Source organism: Epinephelus fuscoguttatus, linkage group LG19, assembly GCF_011397635.1.
Source record: "Epinephelus fuscoguttatus linkage group LG19, E.fuscoguttatus.final_Chr_v1".
Lineage (NCBI taxonomy): Eukaryota > Metazoa > Chordata > Actinopteri > Perciformes > Serranidae > Epinephelus > Epinephelus fuscoguttatus.
In genome coordinates, this window is record NC_064770.1 from 9,501,102 (window position 1) to 9,523,563 (window position 22,462).

A 22,462-nucleotide genomic window follows, 5' to 3' on the forward strand; every position below is an offset into this window, starting at 1 on the left:
TACCAGCTCGTCAGTGACTGTGTCTGTCTTCTGTTTGCTGCTGAGCAGGCAGTGTACAGGGGGTTTATTGCTGAAAACTTGTGCTTGCTGCTGTTGAAAGTGTTGTTGATCAGAGCAGTGAGGCTGAGCCAGAACAGTAAGTGCCATAAAACCAAAACAATGAGATGAAAGATGCAATACGGCCTCGTAGAGCTGTTGAAAACTTCGAAGTTAGGTGATTCGCCTTTATGAGCAACATCCTTCACATTGCACATTTGATCCATTGTTGATATGTAATTAATGATTATGCTACTGTAAGATATTTAGTGTGAAAAATATCAGAATCACCATTAAAAATCCAACCTGTGTAATCACAGGATGTAAACTCCTCCTTCTGTCATCAAACTCCCCTAATCTGTAGAAAGTGTTTTATCTTCTTTTGGAACTGCATCAAAATTTGCAAATCATGAAATACATGTCCAAACAAATCTCTTTTCCCTCGGCTTTTCTTTTTACCAAACTTTAATGAAATCGTATTGTAGGTATTTAAAACTCCTGCAGACAAACAAACAAGAGAGACAGAAAACAGATCCTCTCTGGATGATAAAACTTTTAAGAACTAAAACTAAGCCGAAGTGATTATCAGGTAATCCCAAATTAAACAAAAGATGCATCCATCCATTGTGGAGCGACAGCATGTGAGACAAACTACAAGGAGTGGCAGCGAGTTGCATCTGGTCTTTGATTAATTGATTGTTGATTGAACACAAACTAGAGAAAGTTTTTAGGGTCATCTGGTAGTCACGTTGTTGCACTTGTGCACTAAAAGAGAAACAGTCTGAAAACTTCCCTGTGAATGAAATTCAATTAAAAAGCAGTATAACATTAAATCAGCTTGTATTTGATCTATTATGTAATTTAGCGCTAATACAATTATCTAATTAATCAGTGGAAGGAAAATTAATCTATGACAGTCTTAACTGAACTGCTTAATGGTTTTGTTTCTCATTTATCAAGTGTGCTCCTTTCCTCCGTTTCATATTATTGTTAATTGAATGTGTTTTATGACCGTGGTTGAAACGAAATAATTTGAGGACTCTTAGTTTGTGCAAAAAAAAACCTTCTAATGGACACATTCCACTGATATTTGACATATTTTAAAATAAATTTTTTAATTGATCCCAAAATTAAATTAATTGGAATATTAAGAAGTAGTGACATAAATAATTGGTTGTAACCCTAATTTAATTCACTAGAAATGATTTAAGTGTATTTAACTGACTCTTCTGATTTGATGTTTTATCCTAAATCCAGCACTTAATCAATTCATTAATAATCTTGTCAGTGAAGCTCCCTGTGGGTCTAAATCTTAATAAAGCTGGGTTCTCTTTATGGAAATGTTTTGTAAGATGGCGCTAAAAGTGTATAAGAGACAGAAACTGTTGACACTGCTGACACACTGATGACAACACACACACATAAACACACTCTCACTGAGAGTAATTAAAGATGTAATTATTTGAGATGAGGCACGGTCTGATGAGCTCCTTCCTTCCTGTTATCAGTCCCTGAAAGCATGTTTTATTTACTGTTTAATGAAGTCTCATTCTGCTTCATCTGCTGATACATATTCAATAAGAACAGAAATGGGAGAAAATTATTTTGGTCAATATTGTTGCATCGTGAGTTTACCTTAAAGGCATTTTATACCTTTTGAATTTGTCTCCATCGACTGGCTGCAAATTAAAGCTGCAGCTAACGAGAAACAGAAGAGCGAGGTTGGTGTATCAGAGTGATACCTCATTAAAAAACTGATTATTAAGACTCCTTGACTCCTTGATTGAGGCGTAAAAAAATGTAATTCTTGTAACTTTCCTTTCTTGGATTCAACCCTGGAACAAGATCTGCAGGTCTTCTTCCATCTTTTCTTTCAAAATTGCTTTTGTTTTGTACAAGGTAAAAACGTTATTATAAAAATTCAGCATGTTAGACTAGGTAGAGTCTAAATGCTAACATCAGCACGCTAACCTGCTCACAGTGACAATGCTACAGGCCGCACTCACCAAAAAACAACCATAAAGGTTGACTGTGCAAGCAGCTTATAGTGTGGTGCAGCAGTGAGCCCTAAAATACTGAAATGAGTTAGCATTTTAGCACTTCCAGTTCCCTCAACTTGAAGTCAATGGGTTTTCTGAAAGGGTTTCTGTGTGGCTAACACAAGCTTAAGAGACTTTCACGTTTTGCTCTACAACCTAAAAGACCTCATTAAATACACCACTCTTGAATTTTGAAGCTTTTAGTTGGTTTACAAATGGACATTGCTAACAACTGGCTAAATAAGACTACCGAACATCATTACACTGAACACATTTACATCATGTGACCAAAGTGTAGTTCATTTATTACCTTTTACCGTTAGCTTTTTACTCCTGGCGATTGCATTTATGCTTTAAAAGTCACTCTTTTTGTCATTTTTGAAGAAAATCTTGCTGAAAAAAATGTATTATCATATACAGTTGTTTGCCACAGAACTTATTTTCTGTAAATTTCAAAATCCAGTGGGAAAATCCCATTGGATTTTTGGGTAGGGAACCAGGGTGGCACTAACATCCATGTTAGCAAATAAACATCATCCCTCAGGACTCTGTTATAATATCCTGGATACGGCCGCTACCATCTTGCTCTGGTGACATCATTTTGAACGAGAGTCCGCGCAGTAGCAGTCTCCGCAGTATCAAATTTACTGTCCATACACCTGTCCAACCAATTGCTAGCAGCACCACTGAGTGCAAGCCAGCTGATAAAATAACTGAAATTACTAATTAAAACCAAACTAATCAGAAAAACGAACACAATGAATATAATGCAGTGTGAGAAAAAACGCCTTAAATGACAGAAACCATCTTTGGGAAAAAAATTGTTTGATGTGTACATAAAGTTTTAGTTTGGCTCATGTCCCATCCACTAACATTAAGTGGGCGGACTTTATGGCTTATACTGCAACCAGCAATCAAGATATTTAGGCTTCACTTTTAACAAGCTGTCATGCTGTCCATCTTTATATACAGTCCATGACCATGACCCATACTTGCATGTGTTGTAAGGCAGCGCCCTCTAGTAGCCATAGTAATTATTACAGCAGGAAGAAGCAAGTGATAAGACATAATGTAACAAAGCAACAAAGTCTGTGTCATGTTGTATAAAGATGGAATAGGTCCCTGTAGGCTGGACGGGATGTGTGGTGGATGGGTCAAACATGCACAGAACTTTTACCCCATTGACGTCTTTTAATAATAACATAGCGTATGGTGCTAGTGTGTAGCAAACTGCATTAGTGATGTATGTGATGTCTGCCATGCGACTTACATGATGTTAAGTTAGGAATGAATACTTATTTGAAGTCAAGCCATGATGTTTTATGGAAACCTAACTACATAGTTTTGTTGCATAAACCTAACCACAAAGTTTTATAGCGCAGGTGCAACCATAATGTTAAGGACATGTTTACAGCTGTGACCGTCGGGACTATAATATATGTCATTTTGGGGACAGTCATGTCGTTTTGGAAGTGAGGGAAAATTGACTTATTCTGTCGTTTAGGTATGAAAGAGTGTTGCAATGCTAACATGCTGATGTCAGCAGGTATAATGTTCAACATAGATAGTACATGAATACGTCATACACCACAGCATAAATACAGTAGATGCAAAACATAAGATACATCTACATTTATACACACACACCTACTGTATACACGTATACACATGACAATTACCAGTGTGTTTTGTTGAGTGATGCCATGGCAGAGGGGACAAAACTCCTGCCTCAGTGTGCCTGTTTTCAGGCCAGGGATCTGTTTCTACGACCAGATGGAGGTAGTGTGAAGAATGCGTTGAGAGGGAGCCTGGGGTTCTCTGGTGCTCTGCATATGATGGCTTTGCTGTTGAGGTCTGAGAGGTCGGTGGTGGGAAGGGCAATACATTTTGGAGGCATTGTGTGTGATGCATATGAGTATGAGTTTGTTCCTGTTGGAGACAGTTATCATAAAGGAGAAACAAGGGGAACAATAGAGGAGTTAGCATGCAAGCATTAGCTAATTAGCAGTAAACACAAAGCACAGTTTAGGCAGATGGGATTGTCATTAGTTCTGCAGGTCATTAACCAAAGTATTGGACAAATTACATCTAAGCCTGGTCTCAGTTCCAAGTGGTCAAATACCAATGCTTTGTAACGCCCCTTGGCATCTAATACAGACGCTCAAGGCTCCCTTTAGCGTCTGTATGAGACGGACTGGGCTTTCAGCTAAATTCAGTGTGCTGTAATAAACCCATCCGTGGCAATATTGGATGCTCAAAGCAACTGGAGTAATAAGTCTGCATGATTGGGGTGGTAGACAGGTCAAGCAAATAGGACTCTCACCCGGGAGACTACTGTTTGTGTCCTGTGTGAAACCAGAAGTCAACATTAACTTATTTTATTGTACATAAGTTGGGCAAGTACATCACATCATGTCATGTCACGTCACGTCACGTCATGGTGCGTCACATATTTACACCACATTACATTTAACCGTAACCTATAATAAATACAGTTATTTCGAACCAAACCATGATTTTTTTTTCTAAAACTAACCAAATACGTGTTTCACCCAGGGCACAGTTGTGCATCTCATACAGACACTAAAGAATGCCTTGTTGCTCAGTATCAGATGCAGACAGGACATAACAAGGCATCAGAAGTTGACAACCTGGGAATGAGAATGGGTTATACATTTTTGATCTGATATATGGCTCTAGATGAAAAGTTAGAGGATCACCAAAGTTATTACAATTCATTCTGAGAAAAATGTGGATGTCTGAACCATATTTCATCACAATTCATCCAGTCATTGTTGAGCTATTATAGTCTGGACAGATCGACATTGCCATCCACAGAGTCACACAAGCAGCATAATGTGTTGTTCTATAAAGAAAACAGCAGCATGAGGAGACGCTGTTCAGTTTTCTCTCTGTGTTTGTCATTCTGAAGGTTTCAGCTGCTGAGACGCTGCAGGTTTGTAGTTTCTCCTTCAGATGATCTGAGCAGCCGTTACATTAATTTTGCACCTTGACATCGTAAAGTGGTTAGTGCTGCTTTTATCACTGATGCCCCTCAGAGGTTTCTGCTCATCCTTGTCCTCTCACTCCTCTCTTCTCTCCTGTTTCTCTTTTTCATTTTTCAGTGGTTTCTTCCCAGCTCTGTCAGCCCTCAACTTTCTCCAACTTTGTTGGTCTATATCATGACACAGGGTGTCATTTTACATGAGACTTCACCTGTTCCCCTCAGATCCATCACTGCTCCCTCTGACTGTCTGTCTGCTGTCATTAGGAAGTCTGACTTCATGCTGCATTCACGGCTTCATGTTAAACACTGTTTATATGAAGCCTCTACTGGAAAATGCCATTCACTCCAGTTTATATATTGTAAATGCTATCCTTTAACTGTCTACTGTTGTTTTATACAACACTTTTGCCAAATTGAAATTCCTGAAACGCCACAGTGACTTTCCGTTTATATCGTTGATTGCTTAAGATTGGATAGCTCTGCAGCTGTTTCTTAGCAACCAATTTACACATTACTAAAGTCTTTATTAGCTAAGCCATTTCTTACGTTTTAATGATGCGGGCTAATTAAATCCCTAATTTGAAACTAGTTAGTAGTTGCTAGGAATTTAGGAAAAACTTTACACACAAACTTCAAGATGGATTTACCCCCCTTACATGCCTCCAGTTGTATATCTGTGAAGATTTGCAATTTTAAACAGAAATCCTTTTATAATACTTTGGAAATCCTGGCTCTGCCCAAGTAGATACGTGCTTTCAAAAATTCTGATTTACATCTTTTCAGTATCAACCCTCCAGATATCCCACATCATCTGCCACTGGTCTCTTGTTGTGCCTTGTTCCTGAATTAAAACACAACCTGACGCAGCTGCACAAGTGTGGAATAATCTTCTGTTCTCATCTTTTTGCCATTGCTTTCAACAAAACTTTTGGCTGTACTGTATTCTTCCTTCTGTTTTTAATTCTACCATTATACTCTGTCATTACACTCAATGTCTAACAGAAAATACTTTGAATGTAGCAATGTGGTTGCCTTTCCCTGCCTGAGGAGATGTGTGACAGAAAATTAGCGATCAATTTTGGCTGTTCAGGGATCCTGTAGCTTCCCCAAACTCACTGATGTTCAAATTGAAAACTCAGCCTGGAGGTCGTACAGAGTCACAGAGCAGATAATCCTGTTTAATTCAGTGTTGTGAGCCTCACCGATTCAAGAAGAGCTTCTGCCTTTCAGAAATTATAAATGTGGAGAGCCGTGTGAGTTGTGATGGTGAGAGTGGATCCTGAGGGCACCTTCGGTTACAGGATGACAACTCCTCTCTGCTTTAAAAATGTTCACATTTCCAGAGCGTGTAAAAGTACAGTAAGGTTGTAGAACTTGTTCATCATCCTGCATAATGTCTCTCCCTGCTCTGATGGGATTTTTTTTCTTCCACTCGGTGTACAGCCCTATATGACCAGAGGGCTCCGCCGGCACAGCAAAGAGCCAATCAGTGTGTGTGTCAAACAAGGAGGTGGTGATATCAAACACACCCTCCCCAGTCGGAAACAAATACTTCACCTTGTTTTGAGCTCTAAGTGTCATGTACTGCCTGCAGAGGAGAGACGTATTGTCATCCTCCAAAGATTCATCAGAGTTTCATCAGTACTTTCTGGGTAACTGAACATTGGATGAATAAATGAAGACAGAATAAATGGAGGGACAATTCAATGTTGTTGCCCTCAGTTTGTGCCTGGAGGACAAAAATACAACAAAAATGGAAATCTAATATTCACATCGCTCGCTGCACATGAGAGAACCAAGACTGAAGGTCAATACGGACATTTTATTTTTTTTAAAAAGGCTAGTAGAGCACATTTCATACACATACAGAATATATATGCATCAGTAAGTATTATCAGCAAAATGCATTTAAAGCATAGTAGCTCAAAGGGTCAGTGGCGGCCCTCAGAAACATTCTGTGTGGCCCCTTAACATGACATGAAATGCATGCATTTTATTTTATTTGTCCACAATTCATTTCAATAGTTTCACTTCCAAAAGCTTACATTTAACACTACTCACCTACTGTGCCGAACTGTGCCCCTCTAACAAGCTTCTCTCAAGTCATCAGTGACAACTTGCAGAAAGCTATTGGTTGTCACAGGAATCACACTCTGTGATTAATATTAGTGCTGTAAGCTAAATCCAGTGCACATCTCTCAACACAGTCATATGGAGACTCCCGAAATTGGCACATAGTCATCAAAACTTTGAGAATCTCTGACTTAAAGGTTGAGTGAAGAGGATCTAGTGGTGCAGTGAGGTTGCAGAACTGAAAATTCTCCCATGTGTCAAGCATGTAGGGGAACTATGGTGGCTACGTGAAAGGCTCTATCTAGAGCCAGTGTTTGGTTTGTCCATTCTGAGCCACTTTAGAACAACATGGCAGACTCCATGGAGGAGGACACGCTCTGTATCAACAGCTCATTCTAAGTTGACAAAAACACAATGATTCTTATTTTCAGATTATTACATAAAAGAGAAAACTTTATATCATATTCAATTTCTGCCAAATGATGCTCCTAAATTGGACGCACTGTATGCAAAGTAAAAGTAAGAACTGCGCAGTAAAATGATCCAACTAGTCCTCCAAACCACATTACCAAAAAGTCATTTGTACCCTCTGCAAACCAAAGAAGTGTTTCTTAAATGAGTACTCTGAAAGGTGGCAGGAGATCACAGTCTCAAAAGTGGTTAACGCTGTGAACAGTTGCACCAAAACTACTTGGTTATGTTTAAAAAAAAAAAGAGAGAGATTAAGGTTTGAGTTGAAATACATAGGTTTGTTACTAACGTGACATATGTGACGTAACATATGCCACAGGCACTCTGTACTGGTGAGATTCGGCCCAATTCAAACTCTGGTTTTAGCTGTTTGAACCTGAAATAAAAGACCGCAAATGTGAGTATCAAAAAAAAAAATGTTAGCATTGGACGCCAGGTCAGATTCTTTGATTGGATATTCTCTGATCTCAGGCAAAAAACCCTGAACTTTCTCCTAATTTTACATTATGTTTTTAGGTTTAGAGCTCCTGATGAGACCTCACTGCACACTGATGCATTGAGAAGTTTGTCATGTTTTGTTAAATGATTAAAGGAGTTTTTATTCCTGTTTCTACAGTATTTATATCACTTTATATTCACTTTGACACACTGCTGAGCTGCAGGTGAGCCAGTTTCTTCTGAACATATTGTGTTTTCCGTAATTTGACAAATGACCTCCTTCAGTCTAAACTATGAGCCCTCTGAATTCTGTCTCTGTCTGAAATCATCGGCACAGACAGATATTTCCACATGGTTCTTCAGCAAGGTCTCAGTGGTTTTCTTCCCTGAGCGCAGAGCGGAAAAGCTTCAGATGTTTGACAAGTCGAAACCCTGACCTCCAGAGTCCAGGAGCTCTTTCAACACAACTTTGTGTTTCTTTCCGTGAACTTCTGTATCAGTCTGCATGTTTGAGAGAGTGATATGAAGCAAAAAGGGGGAAAATATAGTCAGAATAAGAGGAGCGCTATCCCACAAGTCACTGCTGCATTCAGTTTGATGTATTTCTTCTTCTGGCACCAACCCCAGTCTTTGTATGTCATCTGAAAGACAACGCCTGCTCCAAACAGAATCCTTCTTAAGATTTTCACTTAAGAACATGTTCATTTTTAAGTGAGCAATTTTTTTTAATTTACAAATTTACACTGTGATTATCCCTGTGATGATCACAAAATGATCAGCTCCATAGAATGGGAAAATAATTTTAAAAATTTCAGTAATAGGCATAATAATGTTGTTTAAAACCAAAAGAGCTGTACCCAAGTGCATGAAATAATTGTTGTTATTCTAGACATTTAGTATCCATGTCCCAAAATATACAGAAGCCCAACATTTATGCTCCAGTGGGAAAAAAACTCAAAAACAACAAATAAACCATCATCACTGCTTAATGTTATTACATTTGTCAAGCTTTCCATTCATGTACAGCACATATGTAGTTTACAATGATGACTTACCACTCAAAATCTTTACCTATGATAGGTCTTTGTATCCACACAAACCTAAACAAAAGCAGCTTCTCGTGTCTGATCAGCAGCCATTGATTTGCGGATTTGATCAGCTGTAGCTGGCTAGCTAATTAAGCTGATTGTTATCGTTACAATCATTTGTCCCTCTGTCAATTAAAGCGATCAATGGGAACTCCTGGAGGATTGACAGAAGGGTCAGGAGACAGATAACTGCAGGTTTTTACCGATCTTGTAAACATGTAAAGTGAGACGTGTTGGTTTCCTTGTACCTTATGTACTAAGGTGTGTATGTTTTGAGATACATGCCTTTAAATTTATGTTGTTCTTAACAGAGTGAATGGCTTTGTGACAATGGCTGTGTATTCTCAGGCTAATGTTTGACAATGTGTTCTTATTTAATATTTAAATGTCTGTATGTATTTTGTTGTGATGATTTGTTCCAATGCAGCAATCTCTAAATCCAAGACAAATTTCTCACGTTGGAACCAATAAAGTAACCTCACTCTCAGCCTTGTCCCTCTCCCGGGGCGTCAAAATATGCCGCTTTGGCAGTGTGAGATGCACCAAGCTTTCCACCAACTCCAGTGTAAACCCATTTGTGTTATTATTAGACGCTCAGAACAACAGACATTGTTTTAAGAGTGTGAAAGTCCACTTAGGGAAGGTGGTAAGGGTGGGGGATAGGTCCAACAAATACTAGACTTTGATCCAAAAGGCTCGTGTCCTAGACAAACAAACAAAAACATCGGTCACAGCGTTTGTGCCAATCACGAGTGGGTGTTGTTTTTTTTTTTAGCAAGATGCCACTGTCTTTCCAGCTTGAAATTGGGGATATTTTGAGTAGTAATGACAAATATATTACAGAATATATATATGCAGAGTGTTCACTCTATTCACTGATATGAGCTAAACATTCATGAAAAATAAATATGTCACATTTTTAAGACCATAAGACTGTTAAGACCATTGATTGTCAATTACTATTAGGTGGTTTCTGCATTAAGATTGTTTGTTCATAGGGATGGACATAAGAATAACACATAATAAGGTATGCTAATCAAAAATTGTTTTACTTATGATTTATGAGTACACTTAGCGTAGAAATTAACCATTGCAATTGTTTTTGAGTTTGAAACACAATTGGGTTATTATAAGAGAAATATAATATAGTATATAATGTAGTAAAACATATGAATATAATGTAGTATAATATACTCATGACCACAAAAAGGGATGACATCAAACAGTTCTCTATAGCCTCATGTGGTTTGGCTATACACAGTGGAGATTAAAGCTATATCGCTGACAAATGTAACAAAGAGTAAAGCAGATGAAGGACATTGTGCACTTGTTGGCATGTCACACACAGACACAGACACACACACACACACAGACACACACACACACACACACACACACACACACATTTCCTTGAAATCTCTGTCGTCAGAATGTCAAGGTTGAGTTGTGCCAGTTGTAGCCAGCTGTTTTTTAGCAACACACCGCTGCATTTCCAGCTGCGTTTGTGACACTCAAAGCCAGCTGTTGTTTTAGCAACATCCGCAGTCTTTTCTTAATGAAGTTGTTTTGTTGTCTAAACCTAAGCGCAGACTTCTTCTGCTTCAAGAAACGACAAAAAGGGCTGTCCCCAGCATTATTATAGTATCGGTCTTCTGCCCTAGTGGTAAAATATGACAAAGTGGGATGAGAACACATTAACATTAACATTTAAAAGTTATTAAAGTCATCATCCTCACAAGTAGATGATCTGTGTTAAAGACATGGAATTAAAGGAGCACTGTTGTTCTTGCAGTACAGGACTGTATTATAGTACAGTGAAGAAAAATACAAATTCACAGTTATTTCAGTCATAATGCTCTTTAGATATCTGCGATAGAAAAACCTACTTGTACAAGCAAGACAGGGGTGTGCTTTATGCTTTGATGTTCTTATTTCCAAAGAACATCTGTGTATAACAGAGTTGTATGTGTTTGCAGGTGTGTTGTGGTTGTCAGTGGTGTCGGAGGTGCTCTACATCCTGCTGCTGGTGGTCGGCTTCAGTCTGATGTGTCTCGAGCTTTTCCACTCCAGCAACGTCATCGATGGACTCAAACTCAACGCCTTTGCCGCCGTCTTTACCGTGCTGTCCGGTAAGATGGGATAGGCCTGATAGGACAAACAAAACCTTTTAGGACTATTTACCTTCTCAGTGGAGACATTCAGAAGTGCCCTGAGGATAAGGAGGGAGACTGAGGCAGATTTGTGAGAGGCCGTCCAGGGTCAGAGGTTATCCCCTGGAAGCCTTCGCTATGTAGGATTGTAGGATTTTTCTCCCAACTCATGTTAAACCTCTTACGCAAGAAGTTGGCTCTGTTTGCACACTGCTCTCCTCTTCCTCAGGCCTCTCTGAGGATGTCTTCAACTGACCACTGATGCATTTTACAGCATGGTTCACCACTAACCCTTGAGGCTCTGATCGTAATTCCTATACTTTACCCGTTACACCACAGGTGATAGATTTGATTTGTATCACAGTTCTTCATGACATGAGATGCTAATATCATTCATCAGAAAAATTTTAATCAATGTTTGGAAAATCAATATCATGGCAGCGTGGGGGGTCCAGCCTTTATTACCGAAACAGGATGAGGACTAGAATTCTAAGTGGCAATACAGCATTTGATGTTTGAAAGGAAAGATTTGCTCATTATAAGCAATTAAAAAGAACCCTCATGCATGTATCTAAAAACTAATTTCAACAGGCTTAAATTACATACAGTTCTATAAACATCTATGACTTATTTTATTTTCCAGAAGTGGACAAATATGTGCTCCTTTTTCTTCATTGCTTCAGTGACTGTCATTATACAGTTATAATGTTTACAACATGACAATCGGTTCACAAAGCAGCCAAACAAATTGGGCTTACTGCATTTACTGCATTGCCTTGTTTAAATGAAGAAGAGAGGCAATCATTATCTGTTTCCCATCATCCTAGGTTCTCATCTCCTCCCTTGCAAATATTTAAGAGGATCCGCAGATAAAATGTGCAGGAAACAGCTTGCTTCTTTGATATAAAAGTTCCCCATGTTTCACTAGCTGGACGCTTTTAATGTAAAACAGTAGTATTAGAAAATGTTGGGTTAGCATTAGCATTAGCTTAATCCAGTTCTGATATAGCTGCAGGAGAGTGAGTCTGATATCAGTGAGATCAAAATGCGAACAATAACAGCTGCATCGTTTCCTGTCAACACCCTGTGTGCAGGTAAGAATGGTGGATTCCACTTCTAACAATGAACAATAAATACAGACCAGAAATTATTATTACAACCAAAATAATTACAACTGTAGCCTAATTATGTTGTGCTGTGACTGTGACTCCACCTTAATGCACAGACTTATTTAATGGGATGTCTATAAGCCAGTCACAGTGTTACACATCATCTAAAGTGGACTGCAGCAGAGTCCATGTCCTTCTTTTTAATAAGCATGGCCAACTGCGAGGCAAAGAGGAAGTACAGGCACGTTTTAGTCTATTAATGACAATGTTAAGGTACATCATTTGTTTAAACTGTGTTTAAAGTAAACATGAGATATTATAATACTACTTATACAATACTTTACTGCTTTTACTCAGGATTTCAAAAACATCCATTGGGATATACATTGGGTCTGAGTGTCACCAGAAAAATGAATAGGAAAATACTGTTCTGATTAGATTTTCTAATGATACAATCAGCTTTAATCAGCTTATATAATGCATCCTATTACTAGAAAATTTATCTAAGGGGGTTTACAGCATAATGTTTTCTGGAAATACTTCAGAAATTGGGGATATTTTGAGCAGTAATGACAAATATAATACAATATATATATGCAGAGTGTTTTAAAGCATCACTCTATTCACTGATATGAGCTAAACATTCATGGAAATATAAATATGTCACATTTTTGTTGGAAAAAAGGCCTGTTAAGTCCACTGATTGTCAATTACTATTAGGTGGTTTTTGCGTTAAGATTGTTTGTTCATTGGGATGGACATAAGAATAACACATAATAAGGTATGCTAATCAAAAATTGTTTTGCTTATGATTTATGAGTACACTTAGCGTAGAAATTAACCATTGCAATTGTTTTTGAGTTTGAAACATAATTGGGTTCTGAACAGGTTATTATAAGAGAAATGTAATATAGTGCACAATGCAGTAAAACATATTAATATAATGTAGTATAATATACGCATGACCACAAAAAGGGATAACACCAAACAGTTCTCTATAGCCTCATGTGGTTTGGACATAGACAGTGGAGATTAAAGCTATATCGCTGACAAATGTAACAAACACAGTAAAGCAGATGAAGGACCCTGTGCAATTGCTGGCATGTGACACACACACACACACACACACATTTCCTAGAAAATGTCAAGGTCGCGGAGAAATGTTGCTCTCTTTATGGTGAACTGTAAATCTGGAGCAGCTGAGTTTTATTTACCTTGGCAGGATGCTGCACACACACACACTGATTACAAACACAGACACGTGGCTCTAACCCTTTACACACATCCACGTGACACACACACACACACACACACACATACACACAGAGGCTGTGATGGATAACCGCTGCATTAATGTCATTCTCTCTCATTTACTCATTTACATAGTGGCTTTTTTGATTTACTGTATGTTTATGAGTGATTGTGTCCCTATCTCTAATTGATTGGGTGTCTCACATTAGATCAATTGGTGCTGTATAATGACTAATTATTATAGTTACACGTATTCTGATTTATTACTGATGATATGTTGAGCTGCAACTTAGAGGTGAAGTGATTTACTGTTGTTTTGTTAATGGTAATTATCCTGGCAGATTATCTTGTGCTGGGGGTTAGTGTTGTTACGTAAGAGCAAGGAAACATACTGAGGATGCTGCTGCCTTGAGCTTAGTGGGGTTTAAATTGTAGGGTTGCCCTGATGGTGGCGCTATGGGTCATTCATCTTCCAGGGAGTGTGAGTGTCTGCAGCAAGTCACACAGTTATGTGTTGTTGTTTTCAGTTGTATTTATAGACTCTATTCTAGTACTTTTAATGAGCAATTGCATTGTTATTTGAAAATTTTTTATCTCTCATGCCAGAATTCAAGAGGGGAGGCTTGCTTTTAGTTGTTTCATAGATAGAGATGCACCGATTGTGACTGTGTGATTGTGTGGCGGATAGCTGATACTGATACTAATGTTTTTGTTGTTTTTATTGTTGTTCATTTTTGTTTTTGTTGTTATTTATTCCATAATTTGTGCCAAGGAAACAAAGATAAAAAAGGTAACTGAAATAAATAACATTCAGCCCTTCATTACACTACCTTTAGATGAGCACAAATTCAATCATGCACATTTATGCAACAACCTTTAGAAATAACCTTTCACATGAAAATTTTTTTTTTAAAAAATAACTGCTTCAAAGGCCTATTTACTTTATATACATATATATATATACAAATATACATATATATATATATATATATATATATACACTGAACAAAAATATAAACGCAACATTTTTGTTTTTGCTCTCATTTTTCATGAGCTGAACTCAAAGATCTAAAACAATATTGTTCACAAATCTGTCTAAATCTGTGTTAGTGAGCACTTCTCCTTTGCCGAGATAATCCATCCCACCTCACAGGTGTGGCATATCAAGATGCTGATTAGACAGCATGATTATTGCACAGGTGTGCCTTAGGCTGGCCACAATAAAAGGCCACTCTAAAATGTTCAGTTTTATCACACAGCACAATGCCACAGATGTTGCAAGTTTTGAGGGAGCGTGCAATTGGCATGCTGACTGCAGGAATGTCCACCAGAGCTGTCGCCCGTAAATTGAATGTTCGTTTCTCTACCATAAGCCGTCTCCAAAGGTGTTTCAGACAAGTTGGCAGTACATCCAACCGGCCTCACAACCGCAGACCACGTGTAACCACACCAGCCCAGGACATCCACATCCAGCATGTTCACCTCCAAGATCGTCTGAGACCAGCCACCCGGACAGCTGCTGCAACAATTGATTTGCATAACCAAAGAATTTCTGCACAAACTGTCAGAAACCGTCTCAGGGAAGCTCATCTGCATGCTCGTCGTCCTCATTGGGGTCTCGACCTGACTGCAGTTCGTCATCGTAACCGACTTGAGTGGGCAAATGCTCACATTTGATGGCGTCTGGCACGTTGGAGAGGTGTTCTCTTCACGGATGAATCCCGGTTTTCACTGTTCAGGGCAGATGGCAGACAGCGTGTGTGGCGTCATGTGGGTGAGCGGTTTGCTGATGTCAACATTGTGGATTGAATGGCCTATGGTGGCGGTGGGGTTATGGTATGGGCAGGCGTATGTTATGGACAGCGAACACAGGTGCTTTTTATTGATGGCATTTTGAATGTACAGAGATACCGTGACGAGATTCTGAGGCCCATTGTAGTGCCATTCATCCACGACCATGTTGCAGCATGATAATGCACAGCCCCATGTTGCAAGGATCTGTACACAATTCCTGGAAGTTGAAAACATCCCAGTTCTTGCATGGCCAGCATACTCACCGGACATGTCACCCATTGAGCACGTTTGGGATGCTCTGGATCGGCGTATGCGACAGCGTGTTTCAGTTCCTGCCAATATCCAGCAACTTCACACAGCCATTGAAGAGGAGTGGACCAACATTCCACAGGCCACAATCAGCAACCTGATCAACTCTATGCGAAGCACACCAGATACTGACTGGTTTTCTGGACCCCCCTCCCCCCCCCCCCAATAAAGCAAAATTGCACATTTCAGAGTGGCCTTTTATTATGGCCAGCCACACCTGTGCCTTGATATGCCACACCTGTGAGGTGGGATGGATTATCTCAGCAAAGGAGAAGTGCTCACTAACACAGATTTAGACAGATTTGAGGGTAATTGTCTTTTGTGTGTATAGAAAATGTTTTAGATCTTTGAGTTCAGCTCATGAAAAATGGGAGCAAAAACAAAAGTGTTGCATTTATATTTTTGTTCAGTGTATATATATATATATATATACACATACCACAGTTTACTCTCTAATATTTATCTAATATTTATTTTATATTGCTGTGAAAACATGAACAAATTGTTCCTTCAAACAGCTGTATTTATTCAAGTTTCTTGCCAAAATCTACATTTTAGAAGATTACATTTGAACTCATCATGAGAACTTAAGACTTTGCCTTCATCCAATACTCATTTTTACTGAATAGAGCTTGAACACATCATAATGTAACTAAACGCAACCTCAGTCAGCAGTTAGTTCCAGTCACTGGCTGCCTACAGCTACGTTAACGAGCTTTCCTCCTGTGGTCAACACAGATTTGTTGTTCACAAAGTAGCATTACCAGGGAGACAATAGGGTGCATCACCTGAGTTTAGTGCATTCTTTCCTCCCAATAGCATCCCAGGGAAGATCTTTGCTCATCCCAAACATGTTTTCTCAAGGGCTGCTTTTTAGTCTGCGCAAAATTGATGACACAATGGAAAATCAGCCACTGCCATTTGTGAATGCCATCTGAAACCTCTTTCCCACTTCACAAAAAAACACTACTTGCAAACATCTAGCTTTTGTTTGTAATGGGAAAGGTTTCAATCAGCATTCACACTGGGTTCAAATCGCTCTGTAGCAGTCACAGGTAGCTCCGATCAGCAGTGACAGAAATACAGCACCTGGGTGAACACGCTAATTTATCCCCGTTGAGCCACCGCATAATACTATCCATCTCCATCAGAGCAAATATCATTCCAAATGTAGTGAGAAAGAGAAACACTAAAGAGAGACTAAATATATCGTAAGAGATATAAAAAGCAGTCACCACAATAACATTTTCACTGGCATCCGTGCTGCTTTCCACTGTTTACTAACCTGCTTTCCGACCTGCCCATAGCGTCAAATGTGACACAGCAGTAAAAACGGGAAGGAGTTTATAGCCTGTTTTAGCAGGTTTTCCTGTGTTAAAAAAACTTGCGTACACTGACTAATTTTGGTGTTAAAGGGGTATTATTTGGGATATTATTTGCCAATAGGTCGATGAAAGTCAACAAGGCAAATATTGGCCATTACCGACGTGTGGCTGATAGATCAGTGCATCCCTATTCATACAGTACAGGTCAAAAGTTTGGACACACCTTCTCATTCAATGCGTTTTCTTTATTTTCATGACTATTTACATTGTAGATTCTCACTGAAGGCATCAAAACTATGAATGAACACATGTGGAGTTATGTACTTAACAAAAAAAGCTGAAATAACTGAAAACATGTTTTATATTCTAGTTTCTTCAAAATAGCCACCCTTTGCTCTGATTACTGCTTTGCACACTCTTGGCATTCTCTCCATGAGCTTCAAGAGGTAGTCACCTGAAATGGTTTCCACTTCACAGGTGTGCCTTATCAGGGTTAATTAGTGGAATTTCTTGCTTTATCAATGGGGTTGGGACCATTAGTTGTGTTGTGCAGAAGTCAGGTTAATACACAGCCGACAGCCCTATTGGACAACTGTTAAAATTCATATTATGGCAAGAACCAATCAGCTAACTAAAGAAAAACGAGTGGCCATCATTACTTTAAGAAATGAAGGTCAGTCAGTCCGGAAAATTGCAAAAACTTTAAATGTGTCCCCAAGTGGAGTCGCAAAAAACATCAAGCGCTACAAGGAAACTGGCACACATGAGGACCGACCCAGGAAAGGAAGACCAAGAGTCACTTCTGCTTCTGAGGATAAGTTCATCCGAGTCACCAGCCTCAGAAATCGCAAGTTAACAGCAGCTCAGATCAGAGAGCAGATGAATGCCACACAGAGTTCTAGCAGCAGACCCATCTCTAGAACAACTGTTAAGAGGAGACTGCGCGAATCAGGCCTTCATGGTCAAATAGCTGCTAGGAAACCACTGCTAAGGAGAGGCAACAAGCAGAAGAGATTTGTTTGGGCCAAGAAACACAAGGAATGGACATTAGACCAGTGGAAATCTGTACTTTGGTCTGATGAGTCCAAATTTGAGATCTTTGGTTCCAACCGCCGTGTCTTTGTGAGACGCAGAAAAGGTGAACGGATGGATTCCACATGCCTGGTTCCCACTGTGAAGCATGGAGGAGGAGGTGTGATGGTGTGGGGTGTTTTGCTGGTGACACTGTTGGGGATTTATTCAAAATTGAAGGCACACTGAACCAGCATGGCTACCACAGCATCCTGCAGCGACATGCCATCCCATCCGGTTTGCGTTTAGTTGGACGATCATTTATTTTTCAACAGGACAATGACCCCAAACACACCTCCAGGCTGTGGAAGGGCTATTTGACCAAGAAGGAGAGTGATGGAGTGCTGCGGCAGATGACCTGGCCTCCACAGTCATTGGACCTGAACCCAATGGAGATGGTTTGGGGTGAGCTGGACCGCAGAGTGAAGGCAAAGGGGCCAACAAGTGCTAAACACCTCTGGGAACTCCTTCAAGACTGTTGGAAAACCATTTCAGGTGACTACCTCTTGAAGCTCATCGAGAGAATGCCAAGAGTGTGCAAAGCAGTAATCAGAGCAAAGGGTGGCTACTTTGAAGAAACTAGAATATAAAACATGTTTTCAGTTATTTCACCTTTTTTTGTTAAGTACATAACTCCACATGTGTTCATTCATAGTTTTGATGCCTTCAGTGAGAATCTACAATGTGAATAGTCATGAAAATAAAGAAAACGCATTGAATGAGAAGGTGCGTCCAAACTTTTGGCCTGCACTGTATATTTTCTGAAAGCTTTTGACTATATAAACCATGACCTTTTCCATTTCAAATTACTAGGAGCAAATCACCGCAGTCATGACCAGAATATGCAAAGGTGCCAGAAAACCATGTGTCAAACACAAACTCCAAGTGTGCAGATACTTTTTCCATTTCAAATTACTAAAATCCAGTGTAGATGGTACATTTTATAACACCTCAAAAGCACTTTACTAAACCCCAGCTGCATGTGTGCAAGTCAGTGGTTATAGACAAGGTTGGTTCCTAACCTCATTTGGTGTACCACAGGGGGAGGTGCTCTCTCCCACACTGTTTGTCAGCTATATAAAAGATCTAGTACTAGAAATTAGGCAAGCAGCTATTTATGGCAGATCAAGTGACTTTATGGTTGCCACTCTTTTTTTTTTGGATGATATAGTCCTCCTCTCAGAGACTGAAAATAATCTTCAGAGTTTGTTGAATATTGTGTACTGTTGTTGTAGTAAACATGCATTTCAGGAAGAATGGAGAGTCACAGACTGAGTTTAAATTTCATTGTGGCTCAACACTTATTTCATACACCGGCTATTACAAATACTTAGGACATACTCTGGATAAGCATCTTACCTTTAGAGAAGGAATAAAAGTCTTATCAGACTGTGCAGGTTGGGCACTGGGAGCTTTCCTTAATAAGGTTAAGCTATGCAGGGATCTTGGTTATAAAACCTATTCACAGTTGTATAAATCTTGTGTCTGTCCTATTTTAGATTATGGTGCACCGGTCCCAGTTTATTATAGGCAAACTAAATGTTATGCAGTTCAGCATAGAGTTATGCACTGTTTCCTGGATGTGCATAAAATGGCCTCTAAGCTTGCAGTACAGTATGTGGTGACATGGGATGGGAACCATGGGAAGTGTGGCACAAGGGGGACTTGTTGTGACTGTGGAAAAGATTAATCAATATGCCCAATAGCAGACTTACCAAGCAAATTTCCTTGTGGGATTTAAGAAGAAGAGAGAGGAAGAAGTTCTGTGTAAATCAAAACTGAGAACATACAGTCTGATTAAGCATACCATTCAGAGCACTATGTCGCCTTTAACCTGACCAGAGCACAGAGGTCTGTCAGTGCCTAGCTGACATATGGTATCTGGGGGAGGTTTAAAACGAAATGCACTTTTTGTTCTTTGTCTATTATATTACAGTCTTATATGCAGGCTTTTCCTTAAAATGTCTGCACAATGGCCTGATTTCTTTTGTGTGTCTGATGAATGTCAGCTTCAGTACCTGTTTACAGACAAAGTATTTCACAGCTCAATTTGTGTTTGTGCCTACCAACAGCTTAGGAGGGCGCTTTATGTTTGATGTGTTAAAGGCAGTGACTCAGATGTGCCTAAATTATTTTTTGTAGCTGTAATGTCTAAGGAGCAAGGTTGTGTTTATACCTGCTTTGACATTGTTTGACTTTGTCTGACACACATGGAGGTGTATTACATTTGTTCTTTCGCTCTCAATATGTTATTGCTCTCGTTTTTTTTTGGTGTTTGTACTGTTGTGTAAGCCCATGTGGGCTGAGCACCTTTTGGTGCATAACACTTTGAAAAATAAATTACTGTACCTTGCAGCACCAGTTATGGGAATTCAGTTATTAGTTTTTGAGATACCTTGCCACAGTAAATGGATAATTTTGACCTTATAGTGAAGCTAGAGGAAAAGTCAGGACCATCACCTTGGGACCTTGAATATTCAAAACAAATTTTGTGGCAATTAAATCTCCAGAAGTTGAGATTTGCAGACCAAGCTGTTTGCTAACCACTATACAGTACATGTGCCTACACATCTCCCCTGGACAGAAATACGTTTACAAAGCCACTTCCTGGCAAAAGGGGGGATTTAATTTATGCACCACTTATCTACCACTTATCCTGGTAGAGGGGGGGCTGGAGGCGGGGTACACCCTGGACAGGTTGCCAGACTTTCATTGGGTTGACACATAGAGACAGACAACCATTCATGCTCACATTCACACCTGTGGGCAATTTAGTCACCAGTTAAGCAAATGCATTGTAGGGGAAGGCTGGACAACCCGGAGAAACCCCCCGCTAAACCAGAGAGAACATGCAAACTCCACACAGAACGGCCCCAGCCGGTTGGCTGAATACAACCCAGAAAACTCTGCGAGGCATCAGTGCTAACCACTGCACCACCAAAATCTTTGGGCATATCCAACGGGGCTACATGGCTCTGCTTCATTTATGCACAAAATATAATAATAATTATTAATAGTTTAATAGTTTATTTGTGCCAGTATGGGATTGTGTTTAACGCAGAAAATGTTACTCTGTGTGTGTGTGTGTGTGTGTGTGCGTGCGTGCGTGCGTGCGTGCGTGCGTGCGTGCGTGCATGCGTGTGTGTGTGTGTTGCAGGTCTTCTGGGTATGGTGGCCCACATGATGTACACTCAGGTGTTCCAGATCACAGTCAGTCTGGGTCCTGAAGACTGGAGGCCTCACAGCTGGGACTATGGCTGGTCCTTCTGGTCAGTCTGCACGCACGCACGCACGCACGCGCACACACACGCACACACACACACACACACACACACACACACACACACACACACACACACACAAACATGGCCCTATTTTTAATCAAACTTGTGTTGGAAGGCCCCCTGAGTAATTAATCAAGACTGTGTCACTTGTTTTAAAATGACAGAACACATAATTATCCATTGACACACTCATGACGTGGATAAACAGAGAGTTGAACAAACACTCATCGTCCCTCCGTTTATGCAATTATAAATCATCTCTACAGGATGTTGCCGGGGGCGTGTGCTGTCGCAGTGTGTTGAATTACACAGGGAGCGACACAGTTGTTGTTTCTGGGATAATTAGCCAGACAAGATGCACCTTGACCTCCACTACTCTCTGCTCGAAGGTAAAGCCGAGCTGCAGCTGCTGTCTGAGCTCACTTTGCTCATTAATGGATCAAGCACGGAAAATCTCAGAGAAGAGCACGGAGCACTGTCAGGGCTTCTCATTCACGCTGGCTCCAAATCTGAACTACAAATTTCAAAGTGACTCTGTAGATTACACTTCTTCATCCCCTAGCTGTCCAGTGAAAACCATGTATCTCCAGACATGCTGTTGAATGTTTATGATAAACTGAAGGATGAAGTGTTCCTTTGTGTGTTGAGAAAATTGTTGTACTTTTTAAGCTAAATAAACTCTTTAAAAACTGTCTTGGATCAGCTGGAAAATGCATCATCTCAAAGCTGAAAACAGGACTGTTTTTCTGACACCATGAAAAGTTGACTTTTTAGAGATATACATGGTTCTCACAGGACAGCTACGCTACAAATATATGCTGATCTTATAGAATATGATGCATTGCTGTAGATGAAACTATCCAACAGTGTATAAAGGAGTTAAAATTAGCACAACCATAAACATCTGCAGCAATGAAAAGCAACATACACATTAATGCAGCAGTAATATAAATCCAAAAACATCAGATATAATAGTAAAACACTGACAGTGAACATTTTACAGCACAACAAATACTT

The 22,462-nt window shown here is 39.7% G+C and overlaps 1 protein-coding gene across 1 annotated transcript in view; it reads left to right on the plus strand.

The window, feature by feature from the left end:
* The window catches only part of gsg1l (gsg1-like), a 56,748-nt gene that overhangs the window by 25,711 nt on the left and 8,575 nt on the right, over positions 1-22,462 (plus strand). The window contains exons 3-4 of the mRNA XM_049561496.1: positions 11,129-11,281; positions 21,319-21,430. Of these exons, the coding sequence (XP_049417453.1) occupies positions 11,129-11,281; positions 21,319-21,430 (265 nt within the window). The remainder of the gene's footprint in view (positions 1-11,128; positions 11,282-21,318; positions 21,431-22,462) is intronic.